Here is a 15,098-nt window from a genome sequence, read left to right on the forward strand (position 1 = left end):
CATTATTCAGGATTCTAGTTCCTGGGTTCTTGGGTCCAATTTTACTGTGGGGTTAAAACGTTTCAAATTTACTAATTCTAAGTTTACTAAGGTCAAATTTAACTCGAGAACAATGAAATGGGATCCAGAACTGTGGAACTGAATTCTGAGCTGTCAAACCGGAACTGTGGAACTGGACCCAGAACTGCGGAACTGGACCCAGAACTGTGGAACTGGACCCAGAACTGTGGAACTGGACCCAGAACTGCGGAACTGGATCCAGAACTGTGGTACTGGACCCAGAACTGTGGAACTGGACCCAGAACTGCGGAACTAGACCCAGAACTGTGGAACTGGACCCAGAACTGCGGAACTGGACCCAGAACTGCGGAACTAGACCCAGAACTGCGGAACTAGACCCAGAACTGTGGAACTGGACCCAAAACTGTGGAACTGGACCCAGAACTGTGGAACTGGACCCAGAACTGCGGAACTGGACCCAGAACTGCGGAACTAGACCCAGAACTGCGGAACTAGACCCAGAACTGTGGAACTGGACCCAAAACTGTGGAACTGGACCCAGAACTGTGGTACTGGACCCAGAACTGTAGTACTGGACCCAGAACTGTGGAACTGGACCCAGAACTGTGGTACTAGATCCAGAACAGTGGAACTGGACCCAGAACTGTGGAACTGGACCCAAAACTGTGGAACTGGACCCAGAACTGCGGAAATGGACCCTGAACCAAATTCTGATAAAACACGATTTGAACTTACGGTAAAGTTTCCCGGGTCACATGACCACATCACATGAACCTCCACAAACTCATCCTCGGGTAAATCGATAGAGTCAGGTAGAGACATTTCACCGGAGCAGATCCGTTCTCTGGAGCGAGAGGCAGCCGGAGTGGAGCATACGCTGCTTGTCGGTGTCCGTTCTCTGGAGTGAGAGGCAGCCGGAGTTGAACCTAAACTGCTAGTCGGTGTCCTTCGTTCAAAAACCTGACGAGCAGGCGTAGTTTCAGCTGAACTAATAGGTGGCGACACTGAAAATTTAAACGATGATATTACACGTTAGGTTGAGGTTTTTTCAAACGATGTTTATCAACGGGGTTCAGACTTCTGCCTACCAACGGTTGCTAAACGATTATCATTATCGTCCAGTTCCACTTTACTCAAAGCTTCAGCGACTAGTTCAGCATCAACACCAGCAGCGACCTCTTCATCAGACACATCATCACTACAATATCAGAATAGTGTCGATATATCTATCTGTCTCTTGAGGGAGCGACTCAGTAAGAGAAATTAGATAGAAAGTCAGAGTGAGGGGAGGGAGTGAAGGGAGGGAGTGAGGGAAGGGAGTGAGGGGAGGGAGGGAGATGAGGGGTAGGGAGGGATAGGAAAGAAGAGAGGAGAGAAGAGAGGATGGAGAGATAGGGAAAGGAGAGAAGAGGGTGGGAGAGGAGGGAGGGAGAGATAGGGTGAGGAGAGAGAGGGAGAGATAGGTAAAGGAAAGAAGAGAGGAGATGGGATGGAGATATAGGGAAAAGAAAGAGATTAGAGGGAGGGAGAGATAGGGAAAGGAGAGGAGAGAGGAGAGAAGAGAGGGATCAAGAAAGGAGGAGTAAAGGAAAGAAGAGAGGAGATTGATTTTAGAAGGGGATCAGTGTGCCGCGAGAGAGGAAAGGGAGAGATCGGTAAAGGAAAGAAGAGAGGAGATCGATTTTAGAAGGGGATCAGTGTACCGCGAGAGAGGAGAGGGAGAGATAGGTAAAGGAAAGAAGAGAGGAGATTGATTTTAGAAGGGGATCAGTGTGCCGCGAGAGAGGAGAGGGAGAGATAGGTAAAGGAAAGAAGAGAGGAGATTGATTTTAGAAGGGGATCAGTGTGCCGCGAGAGAGGAGAGGGAGAGATAGGTAAAGGGAAGAAGAGAGATCGGTTTTAGAAGGGGATCGGTGTGCCGCGAGAGAGGAGAGATAGGTAAAGGAAAGAAGAGAGGAGATCGGTTTTAGAATGGGATCAGTGTGCCGCGAGAGAGGAGAGATAGGTAAAGGGAAGAAGAGAGGAGATCGGTTTTAGAAGGGGATCAGTGTGCAGCGAGAGAGGAGAGGGAGAGATAGGTAAAGGGAAGAAGAGAGGAGATCGGTTTTAGAAGGGGATCAGTGTGCAGCGAGAGAGGAGAGGGAGAGATAGGTAAAGGGAAGAAGAGAGGAGATTGATTTTAGAAGGGGATCAGTGTGCAGCGAGAGAGGAGAGATAGGTAAAGGAAAGAAGAGAGGAGATTGATTTTAGAAGGGGATCAGTGTGCCGCGAGAGAGGAGAGGGAGAGATAGGTAAAGGGAAGAAGAGAGGAGATTGATTTTAGAAGGGGATCAGTGTGCAGCGAGAGAGGAGAGATAGGTAAAGGAAAGAAGAGAGGAGATTGATTTTAGAAGGGGATCAGTGTGCCGCGAGAGAGGAGAGGGAGAGATAGGTAAAGGAAAGAAGAGAGGAGATCGGTTTTAGAAGGGGATCAGTGTGCAGCGAGAGAGGAGAGGGAGAGATAGGTAAAGGAAAGAAGAGAGGAGATCGGTTTTAGAAGGGGATCAGTGTGCAGCGAGAGAGGAGAGGGAGAGATAGGTAAAGGGAAGAAGAGAGGAGATTGATTTTAGAAGGGGATCAGTACTTACTACACGAATAGATCGTTATCGTCGAGTAACGTCTGCCCGACGGATATATAATCATTATCTGCTTCATTCAGAATGAAGAATGAGACTTCGGTCGGACTGGTGTCAGTTGCTTTGCTGGCTACCTATATATATATATATATATATATAAACACAAATCAGAAATCAGACAAGCAATGAATTTGACATAGTACTAAAAAACTAAAAATTGTAAAAATTGAAAGTTGAACGCTTTACTGGCTACCTATATAAACACAAATCAGAAATCAGACAAGCAATGAATTTGACATTCTACTACAAACTAAAAAATCAAGTTGAACCGGATCAGGAGTGGCTACAGCAGCCCACCGTTTGAGTATCAACACACAGTGATTGAATGATTTTACCTTGATCGGAATTTCTTCGTCTGTTTGTATGAGTTCTTTCAGTCGCGTTACGGCTTTCGACGTCCACACTCCGTCTGCCGGTGGAACGCCGTACATTACACACTCTAGAGCCTGTAACAAACGCAGCAGACGAACATTTACAGTAAGGGGTCATTCATTTATTACGTACGCATTAGGAGAAGGGGGTAGGGGTCAGTGCAATTGCGTACTGTAATGATTAATGTATATGAAAAAATGGCCGATTTTGCTTACAGGGGGGGGAGGGGGGGTTGAAAAATTCAAATTTTATGCGTACGTAATAAATGAATGATCCCTAATTGAGCGAACGACTAAGTTATAGGACATAGCGTCCTCTAAAACCCGAGTTGATTCGTGACCTGATTCCATACAGCCGGTAAATACAATGCAAGATTTAAATCAATACAGGGTTCCTACAGATCAGTCATTCCAGAATTCAAGGACTTTTCAAAGAGTTTTCAAGGAGAATATTTCAAAGTTCGAGGAGTGTATGTATCAGTTTCATATCCCAATCAAAGTAAACTCCTCCTAAATCGGTACGATTTAATTCGGTAGATCACGATTGATAGAACACTATATCCGTGTTGACGCGATGTAGAGAGAATCCCACAATTATAATAAAAAATTAGGAAGATAATTCTTATTCCTGAAGATGACTATTAGGATATAGTCGAAACGTTGAAATAAACTACTATCTCGAAGTTTCATTTTCGGACTTTTTATTATCATTGTGGGATACTCTCTACAATTCGGTGGAATCTTGTGAATATATAAGCTAGCTCTAGAGCCAAAAAATTCCAAATTTCTCAAAATTCAAAAGGAGTTTTCAAGGACTTTTGGGTATTTTGCTCAAATTCAAGGATATTCATGGACCTTGAAAAATACTTTTGGTTTTGAAGGAGTCGTAGGGACCCTGTAATAAATGACCGTGTTATAATTTTGTTCCGACTGGCAGACGTGACATCACGAGCAAGGTGTTTATAGGCAGACGTTAGTCAAGAGGAATCTAAATCGAGTAATTTTAAGATACAGTACCTGGTAGGGTAACGTCATGTGGGAGCCGCAGTTATCGGCAACACGTAGCTCGGTGAAATCGACCACTTCAGAATTACCGTAATCAACAAAATACACTTCGGCCTGAAACATAATAAACATTCCAGTTATATAAAATTCAAATTTCAGATGATTTAAAACCAAGCATAGGGTTGACTTGTAACAGGCTCCAGAGGTGGGGAGGGGGTGGGGCAGTGTAGGTTGACATGTATAGATCAGTTCTAACAGGTTCGAGATGGGGGGAGGGGGTGGGGCAGTGTAGGTTGACATGTATAGATCAGTTCTAACAGGTTCCAGGCGGGGGAGGGGGTGGGGCAGTGTAGGTTGACATGTATAGATCAGTTGTAACAGGCTCCAGAGGTGGGGAGGGGTGGGGCAGTGTAGGTTGACATGTATAGATCAGTTGTAACAGGCTCCAGAGGTGGGGAGGGGTGGGGCAGTGTAGGTTGACATGTATAGATCAGTTCTAACAGGCTCCAGAGGTGGGGAGGGGGTGGGGCAGTGTAGGTTGACATGTATAGATCAGTTCTAACAGGTTCCAGGCGGGGGAGGGGGTGGGGCAATGTAGGTTGACATGTATAGATCAGTTGTAACAGGCTCCAGAGGTGGGGAGGGGGTGGGGCAGTGTAGGTTGACATGTATAGATCAGTTGTAACAGGCTCCAGAGGTGGGGAGGGGGTGGGGCAGTGTAGGTTGACATGTATAGATCAGTTGTAACAGGCTCCAGAGGTGGGGAGGGGGTGGGGCAGTGTAGGTTGACATGTATAGATCAGTTGTAACAGGCTCCAGAGGTGGGGAGGGGGTGGGGCAGTGTAGGTTGACATGTATAGATCAGTTGTAACAGGCTCCAGATGGGGGGAGGGGGTGGGGCAGTGTAGGTTGACATGTATAGATCAGTTCTAACAGGTTCGAGATGGGGGGAGGGGGTGGGGCAGTGTAGGTTGACATGTATAGATCAGTTGTAACAGGTTCCAGGCGGGGGAGGGGGTGGGGCAGTGTAGGTTGACATGTATAGATCAGTTGTAACAGGCTCCAGAGGTGGGGAGGGGTGGGGCAGTGTAGGTTGACATGTATAGATCAGTTGTAACAGGCTCCAGAGGTGGGGAGGGGTGGGGCAGTGTAGGTTGACATGTATAGATCAGTTCTAACAGGCTCCAGAGGTGGGGAGGGGGTGGGGCAGTGTAGGTTGACATGTATAGATCAGTTGTAACAGGTTCCAGAGGTGGGGAGGGGATGGGGCAGTGTAGGTTGACATGTATAGATCAGTTCTAACAGGTTCCAGATGGGGGGAGGGGTGGGGCAGTGTAGGTTGACATGTATAGATCAGTTCTAACAGGTTCCAGATGGGGGGAGGGGGTGGGGCAGTGTAGGTTGACATGTATTGATCAGTTGTAACAGGTTCCAGGTGGGGGGAGGGGGTGGGGCAGTGTAGGTTGACATGTATAGATCAGTTCTAACAGGTTCCAGATGGGGGGAGGGGGTGGGGCAGTGTAGGTTGACATGTAAAGATCAGTTCTAACAGGTTCCAGATGGAGGGAGGGGTGGGGCAGTGTAGGTTGACATGTAAAGATCAGTTCTAACAGGTTCCAGATGGGGGGAGGGGGTGGGGCACTAGGCGATCCTAGCATATTGATTTTATGGAATTCAGGCTTAACAAATTAAAATTATTAATTATCATTATTCACGAACCGTTCGATCGGTGAAGATCTGTTTGATTTCAGCTCGGTACCACGAGTTATCAACGGAATAACGAGCCACGACGACGAGACCGGGTCGCGGAGATTTAACGTACTCATCAGCGCGAGATGGCTACAATAACAGAACAAAAACACAAATTCAATTTAGTCATAGTCTCTGAGGTCTGTATAATAGAATACTTGTTTTATTGATTCATTTTCATAATCTATCGAAAAGCTCTTTCGTACATCTTTTAACTCAAGCAAGGTGCCTACGGATCGGTCATTCTTGGATATAAGGAGTTTACAAGCAGGGCCCCTACAGATCGGTCATTCCTGGATATAAGGAGTCCCTATAGATCGGTCATTCCTGGATATAAGGAGTCCCTACGGATCGGTCATTCCTGGATATAAGCTGCCAATCTATATTCTTTCAACAACTAAACTCAGTTTCTAATTCGTTTAACCACCTAATCGGTTAAAAAAAATCCTAATCCCAACCGTAGCGATTCAGGCAATTTAGGCATTATCTACCGAACAACTAAAAACATTTCTAATTGCTTATTTCTCAAAATTGAATTGAGTTTTAAAGGAATTTTGGGAATTTTGCTCTAATTAAAGGAGTTTCAAGCACCTTTTTAAAGGTTTTTCGAGTTTTTTAAGGAATCAAGGAATCATAGGGACCCAGTCAAGTAATCTTTCCGAATAACATATTAAAATCGATAATCCTAGGCAATCGATTCCCAAGGCAGACGCAAACAGCTTATATACTGCTCAAACTTCAATTTATCTGTGGCAGCCATCTTCAGAAAATTAAAAGAAAACAGACAGTATTAAAAAATTCTGCGAAGATCACGGTTAGCTTCAATACGCACCTTCGAGAAATGTTTTTCGATATCCTGCATCAACAGATCGAGTCGTTTGATACCCGGGTGATTGGCTATTTGAACATGAATTAAACCGTTATCAGCGACGTGTGTGACGACAACCTCTAGAATGCCACCCTCCTAGAAATACACAAAATATTAACAATTTATCCTAGAAATACATGGAATATGAATACTTAAACCTGGAAATTTTTGACTAATCACTTCGCTTTCAATATCATAAACTCGAATAGCAATGTTTTAAAGTTTCGCAAATATTTTTCTAGATTTTTCTAATTGCGTGAGTTTTCGAGGAAAGGATGAACCCCGATACAAATTGACCATCCTCCCTCGGCAGGGATTAGAACCAGATAGAATCGTTAGAGTTAGCAATGGCATGACCCCCTGCCAGAGTAGACCCGGTGCGCAGGGACATGCGCAGCTTTGCTGCACGAAAACTTGCTGCACCAATCAGATCGCTCGTTGTATAATCGCTTAGGTAAATTTCACGGTGGAACTATAAGTGGGAAAACCCAGGCTAAAATAAAACAGGATTTCTGATTGGTTAATAATGACATCATCTAAGCTGCGCATGTGGTCTAGTGTGGCAGGGTTTCGTACCGCGGCAATCTCAATGTCATCAGGTTCGAATCCCAGCCGGGGGAGGTAAGAAATTGACGGGAAATACCTCCGGTAAAACTGGACTAAACTCTTCGTCGTTGACCGTGTTAGTGATTAGATCGTTGACATTGACGTCTGCTGCAGTAGACGTATCGTACAGTAACACCGACAGACGATCCGACCGATCTAAAACCTCAGCTATGAATGTTTTATTCAGCAGTATCTGAATAAGGGTCTCGATGACGCTGTCTTTCTCGTTGAAATCCTCGAGTCCGGCCAGCGAGCACGTCACCGCCTGGAATAATAAACGAAAAACATTTTAATCAACTCAGTTTAAAACAGTAACTGATTAAACATAACCAACTTAACTCTGTTTTGAGGGTAACTGTTCTCCAGAGATATCATTCTGTTTTGAGGATTACACGTTCACTACCACCCTGATAATACAGTGCTGCCCCCTAGAGTTCTACTTCGAATTTACTCCTATGTTGCCAATACAGCTATATCGTAGTGCACTATCGTTCAAATATTGACCAATCAGCACCGATTGAATTTTTTCTGTAGCAGCTAATTTTGGTTGAATAAACTAATTTCAAACGTGAGTATAAAAATTTGTTTGATTACTACATATTATATGAAGATTAACATATTTGAGGAGGACACCCTCGGGCCCTAAGAGCTGTATCTGAAGGGGGATGCCCTCGGTTGCAACTGGAAGAACAATTGTGTCCGCTGAAACATGAATGCGCTAGGGAATAGACAGGTTTCTGCTACCGCGTCGCAACAAGTTGCTTGAGGTTGTAAGGCAGACCAACGCTAAATTCCAACAAACAAACAAACAAACAATACAAAATTGAAATCAATGAGAGCAAACTCAAATTTATTACCATATACTACAATATATGAGCGAATGATGAAGGAAATCAGAAAGAGAAAGAAAATCCTGGGTCGTTGCGCGTATTGTTAGTTACCAGTATTTCATTATGATTGACAAGTGCTGCCATTTTTCAAGAGGATAATTACTAATTGCATCAATACACCGCAGTGCGATGTTTTTCAAGAGGATAATTACTAATTACATCAATACACCGCAGTGCGATGTACTAGCAAAATCCATCACTGATTTATACACCGCACTGAAAGGTTTAAGTAAAGTTATTCAGCACTGATTTATACACCGCGCTGAAAGGTTCAAGTAAAGTTATTCAGCACTGATTTGTACGACTTGCCACAATTCAATATCTTCCTCTAAACTGCCTCCGTAGGCGACCGTTTCATGCCAAATTTTCTCCAATTTCAAATTCGCTTTTTTCGCTATTTCGGCGAGAATTTCCATGAATCCTAAACCGCTACCGAAACAGATAACGGCCCGCCCGCCCGGACGTAGGTGTCCGTGGGCTCCCGTTATAAAACGGCCGATAGCCTCGTAATCTCGGTCAATTAAAGAGCGATCCAACATCGTTAATTCATCTGCTCTATCGACGGGCTCGTACAGATATGGAGTATGCCAGAAAATTAAATCAAACTTTTCATCTTCGCGAATATTTCCGTAAACGTCGGAATATCGCACGTCTCCCGGGACTGCGTAACGCTCAAAATTCACTTTAGTATTCTCTAAAGCTTGTCGATTGATGTCGGTCGCCAACACGTAACTAAGCTTCGATTTATTGCGTAAATAATAAACGACGCTGACGCAACCAGTACCGCATCCGATTTCTAACATTCTAGCGCCATCTACTGTCTCTTGCGGTAGATTCAGCGCCATCGACTCGTAACCCGTCATATAGTAAACGTCGTGAAAATTTACGAACTTCTCGCCGCAAAATTCAAACTCGTGTCGACCTCCGTCTTGTGATATCAATTTCTCATTTACTCCAAGCAGACGCCTACAGTCCGCCACGATCTCATTAGTTTTGTCCAATTTCTTCTGATCCAAAGAAGTCGTCATTTTAACAGTTTCTCCACAAAGCAGTTTATGAATATAACAAGTAAAAATGTGCCTTTATCATTCATTTGTTATCAGAGGTCAGAGTTTTATCTTTAATGTATAAATTGATGCTCTAGTTTTGGTTCATTCTTATCTCGTTTGACTTTTACCTCCTCATAAAACCAATTCAGCGATCGATCTTCAATCTCAAAAACCAAACCAAATATCGACGGAGAAAATTAATGGAACATCTAAGAGTGTGCAGATATATTATTTGAAACCATAGGATTTAAATGAAGTGTTAGTTTGATTCTATTGTATTTAATTTCACAGTTTATAACAGAAAATGAATAAACTGTGATACTAAAACACCAGTCAAATGAGATCAGCTTTTACATATATCACACTATGACTGAACATTGGAGTGAACTGGCACCATTCATGACTGCATGTTACATGCACCAGTCACTAGTGACATGTATCTCTACCAAACCACTAACCCTAGGTCACATGACCACCAGTGACATCATACTCCTAGCCAGCCAATCAAACCCTAACCCTAGCCCTAGGTCACATGACCACCAATGACATCATGACTCTAGCCAGCCAATCACATATAAACCCTAGGTCAGCTGACCAACTGTGACTTGTAATCCTAGCCAGCCAATCACAGATCACCCCTAGGTCAGCTAAACATCTGTGACATGTAATCCTTCTCAGCCAATCACAGTTCACCCCTAAGTCAGCTGACCAACTGTGACATGTAATTAGAAGTTTTGTTGAGAGAACAGAAAGCTTTGTCAGTCCCCACAGAAATCCATTCACGCTCTTGGGACTTTTAGAGTTATCACTTACATCATTGATACAATCAAAAAAAAGAAATGAATGCATCATTAAATATCTTTTTTTTCATGAATACACAATACAAGAGAACTTTATTGAACTCAATAAAATTTAATAATGAAAATAATTCAAGAGTGTAATACAATGAAGAACAGACAGGTGACAGTTATATAATAATGCAATCAAAAGGGCCGGCAGCGCGTAACGCACACAGGGCTCTGTCACCAGAAACCCAGAGTGGTCCAAACGCTTGTCGTATAAACTCAATACAGCTCAAGATCTCCGGATAACATTTCACTGTTCGTGCTAGATTTTCACCAGTTTCATATAATTCACTTCATTTGCTTTTTCATTCAGCGCCCTCTACTGTCTGTTCTGGTAAATTCAGCGCCATCGTATTGTTTCCCGTCAAATAGTAAACCTCGTGAAAATTAACAAATTTCGCGCCGCAAAATTCAAACTCGCGTCGACCTCCGTCGTCTGCTATCAATTTCTCATTTACTCCAAGCAGACGTCGATAGTTCTCAACAATCTCATCGGATTCGTCAAATTTTTTCTGGTCCAACATGGGCTCAGTAATTACTAATTATATAAGATTTTAGGGATGATTTGGTAAAAGTTACACAGACACTTGCCACAGTTCTACATCGCCGGATAATATTTCACCTAAGAAAATTACTTCATGCCAAATTCTCTCCAACCTCCGGTTCACTTTCAGCGCTTTTTCCTTAAGAACTTCTATAAATCCAATATGGCTTCCGAAACTGAAAACTGCCTTTCCGCCCGGGCGTAGGTGAGTTTGGGCCCCAGTAATATAACGCCCGAGAGCCTCGTAGCCGGGGTCGGCCATAGCTCGATCTAACATCGTCAAATCTCCGGCTTTTTCAATCGGGAGATAAAAACAAGGAGTATGCCAGAAAATCAAATCAAACTTTTCATCTTCGCGAATATTTTCGAACACGTCGGAATATCGCACGTCTCCCGGGACGGCGTAACGCTCAAAATTCACTTTAGTATTCTCTAAAGCTTGTCGGTTGATGTCGGTCGCCAACACGTAGCTAAGCTTCGATTTATTGCGTAAATAATGTACGACGCTGACGCAACCAGTTCCGCAACCGATTTCTAACAATCTAGCGCCATCTACTGTCTGCTCCGGTAAATTCATTACCATCGAATCGAAACCTGGGTAATAATATACATTTCGAAAATTGACAAATTTTTCGCCGCACAATTCAAACTCGTGTCGACCTCCATCGTCTGCTATTAACTTTTCATAGATCTCAGCGAGACGTCGCGATTCCGTAAACATTTCGTTAGTTTTCTCCAATTTATTCTGATCCAAAGAAGTCGCCATTTTAACAGTGTCAGTTTATCGAGTAGAAACAAGCGATCATCAGTATATGGACTGAGAGCGCAGTGCCTCGAGTAGACACAATTAGATATGATCATAGTTCAGTTATGAAAATATATCATAGTTACGCTAAAAAACATTTATGCCTTGTTTCTCCTTTCTGGTGAGTCCACCTTGACCCCACCAGCTGCCTATATACCCTGCTAACCATAACAGACCCAGGGGCCGGTTCCTCAGTCGAGACTTAAGTCCAAAAATGGTCTTAAATTTTAAGACTGGTCTTAAGTTGTTGGATTGGTTATAGAACTAAGACTTAAATTGGTCTTAAGCCTAAGCCATGACTATGGAACTGGGCCCAGCAGTTTTAGAAATGAACTGATTACAAATTTCATCACAGTTAACAACAGTGAACCACCAGCCGATTAGGAGAAACAAAGTATCATTTCAGTTTAGCCTTATATAATGTCTGACCTGATTCATGTGTCTGGCGCTCTCATTTTTTTTAAAATATCAAGCTCATCGTCCTATTTAGTTAATTCATAGATAAAGGGGTCATCTAAGAAAATCATCTGACAAGAGTAAAGTTCAATATTTCAGGGTTGTACCAGTATTTGCTGGGCCCTGGCTGAAGAGGTGCAGGGACCCCCGCTGAGACCTATAGATAAGTTTGGGTTGCACAGTTTCCATAGTAAGATCTACATTATGAAGTGAATGAAGATAACAAGAGGCCCATGGGCCCATACTGCGGTATTAAGTACCCGCTCTCATCTACCAGATAACGAACGAGAAAAATGCGATCGAATAACTTTTTGGACCATTAAATCAGAAATCTGGTGACGCTACGTTGTGGGGAATAATTGAAACATTTTTTTAGTCATTTTCAGCTGTTTCTAATGTTTTACGTGAACGGAGTGACAATTTGAAGTTAATATGAAAATGAGAAGAGTCGGCGCTTTTTTTTCGTACTACTATTTTTTCGATCCATTTTACTAGCATTGGCGAGATACGACTTTTAGAGTCTCAATTTAACATTCTTCATAGATAAATATTATTGATTCTTATTGATTTATTCCTGTATCGATGTTATTGTAGTTCCTCCACTGGAAGGATTTGTAATGAACAGAGTTCTCGGAGATTATTTTGAAACGCTTTTATACAAGATATTTGTATCAATAGACGTCAACCAATGCTGAAAATGATAAAACAAATTTAATTCCCCATCTACATAATGCATACAGCTCGAGATCTTCGCACAAAATTTCGCTGTAGGTCAAAGTTTCGTGCCAGATTTTCTCAAGTTTCATATTCACTTCATTTGCTTTTTCGTTCAGAACTTCAATGAATCCATAACCGCTTCCGAAACTAAAAACTGCCCTCCCGCCCGGGCGTAGATGTTTGTGGGCGCCGGTTACAAAATGCCCGATAGCCTCGTACGCGGGGTTGACCAAAGCTCGGTCCAGCATAGTTAAATCTGCAGCTTTATCAATCGAGAGATAAAGATAGGGAGTATGGCAGAAAATCAAATCAAACTTTTCATCTTCGCAAATATTTTCGAACACGTCAGAATATCCGACGTCTCCCGGGACGGCGTAACGCTCAAAATTCACTTTAGTATTCTCTAAAGCTTGTCGGTTGATGTCGGTCGCCAACACGTAACTAAGCTTCGATTTATTGCGTAAATAATGTACGACGCTCATGCAACCAGTACCGCATCCGATTTCTAACATTCTAGCGCCATCTACTGTCTGTTCCGGTAGATTCAGCGCCCCCGTGTTGTAACCCGGGTGATAATACACGTCGCGTAAATGAACGAATTTCACGCCACAAAATTCAAACTCGTATCGACCTCCGCCGTCTGCGACCGATTTCTGATTGACTTCTTGCAGACGTCGCGATTCCGTCAAAATCTCGTTAGTTTTCTGATTCAAAGAAGTCGTCATTTTAACAGTATTTTTTTTTCTTCAGTCTATTGAGAGTAAGAACAATGCACAAGCACAGAATACACCGTAAAATGCTATTCGCTTGAGAGACAGCTGTGTGTGTGTCTGATCAGATTTATAGCTACGTCTACACTAGCATTTTGTACCCGGGGGGGGGGGTTATGCGTCTCCGCTACTATGCGTCTCCGCTACGCTCCAAACACGGGTTCAATGCAGAGTTTTCTGCAAAACCCGGGTTTTAGAAACCCTTCTTGAAAGAGAAGAGCACACTTCGCATTGAACTCGCGTTTGCCTAAAACTCCACATTTTTTGCTAGCGTAGACAGTGAACCCGCGTTCAATGCAGGATTCGGGCGCCACAATTGACCTTGAACTTGCACTACAGATGTTGATTCTTATTTACCGGAACTGTGTTAGGTGTAGACGCTACTCACAGGTTTTCATTGGACCCGGGTATGTTGAAACCCAGGTACAACGCGCTAGTGTAGACAAGGTTTATGCGTATACTGCGGTTGTAGTGTTTTTTTTTTTTAAATCAGGTAACTCATTCCATGGGGGACCAGTTATTCAGTTCATTCATTCATAAGTCCAGGGATTATCTCAGAAAATTGGTTTTACAAACTGCTGCAGTTGATCACACCATCTGATGGGATAGCCAGTAACACGTTGGTCGAGGTCATCGATCAGTTTCAGCTTATCCTTCTTACTCGGTGAAACTACAAGTCTGTAGGGTCGGTTCAAAAGGGTCAGTTCCTAAATTCAACTGAAGAAAAAAGTTTGACCAAAACCAGTTTATTTTCTAAGCATTTTACACTTTATTTTTGTTATACAAGAGATATCATATTCACTAACAAATAACTATAGCGTTTAGCAGTACATAATTCTAATTAAGGAAAATGTTAATTACATGGTCCCCACAGTTATATGAATTCAAAATTTCCAGGTTTTTCCCAAGAATTTCACGGGTGATTTTTCAATTTTCCCAAATGGAAATGAACACATATCGTCATGCAACAGTCAACATTTTAGCGGTGACAGGTTGATAAAGGTGATTTTCAAGGGAAATTGCTGAAGAGAGCCGCCCTTGGCAAATGCGATACGTGAAATGTAATGAATTTCCCAAGTATTTCCCTGATTTGAGGAAAATTTTCAAATTCCCAAATATTTCTAAACCGGGAATTATCATTTCAAAATTCCAAAGTTTTTCCCAATTTCCCCGTTCTGTGGGAACCATGTTATGAATACGTATCATACGGAATAAGCAAAGAAAAGCATCGAAATAAACGTGCAATGTATGCAATTGCGTCATCTATTACAGCATCAATAAAATAACTAAGATAATCCCCACTTGCCACAGCAGTTTCGTCCGATACCTCATTAGCATATCGTTTAAATATTTTATGTAAAGTTACTCGGCACTGATTGGTTCAACCTGCCACAGTATGACATCCTCCTCTACAGTACTGCCGTAATTTATCATTCCGTGCCAGATTTTCTCCAGTTTCAAATTTTCTTTCTTAATCTTTTCGTTCAGAATTTCAAAGATTCCAAATCCACAAAAAACTGCCCGCCCGCCCGGGCGTAGGTGCCCGCGGGCTTCCATTATATAACGACTGATAGCCTTGTACCCGGGGTCGGCCAATGACCGGTCCAGAATCGTCAAGCAGTCGGCTTTATCAATTGGCATGTAAACACAAGGAGTATGCCAGAAAATCAAATCAAACTTTTCATCTTCGCGAATATTTTCGAACACGTCGGAATATCGCACGTCTC

General features: G+C 42.8%; 1 protein-coding gene across 1 annotated transcript in view; it reads right to left on the bottom strand.

Moving 5' to 3' along the window:
- The window catches only part of LOC141909513 (tudor domain-containing protein 7B-like), a 40,898-nt gene that overhangs the window by 3,717 nt on the left and 22,083 nt on the right, over positions 1 to 15,098 (bottom strand). Inside the window, exons 23-30 of the mRNA XM_074799937.1 lie at positions 7,333 to 7,560; positions 6,654 to 6,785; positions 5,792 to 5,911; positions 4,085 to 4,186; positions 3,032 to 3,142; positions 2,649 to 2,770; positions 1,110 to 1,219; positions 757 to 1,025 (exon numbers count right to left, since the gene is read on the bottom strand). Coding sequence (XP_074656038.1) covers positions 757 to 1,025; positions 1,110 to 1,219; positions 2,649 to 2,770; positions 3,032 to 3,142; positions 4,085 to 4,186; positions 5,792 to 5,911; positions 6,654 to 6,785; positions 7,333 to 7,560 — 1,194 coding nt within the window. The remainder of the gene's footprint in view (positions 1 to 756; positions 1,026 to 1,109; positions 1,220 to 2,648; positions 2,771 to 3,031; positions 3,143 to 4,084; positions 4,187 to 5,791; positions 5,912 to 6,653; positions 6,786 to 7,332; positions 7,561 to 15,098) is intronic.

Source organism: Tubulanus polymorphus, chromosome 8, assembly GCF_964204645.1.
Source record: "Tubulanus polymorphus chromosome 8, tnTubPoly1.2, whole genome shotgun sequence".
NCBI lineage: Eukaryota > Metazoa > Nemertea > Palaeonemertea > Tubulaniformes > Tubulanidae > Tubulanus > Tubulanus polymorphus.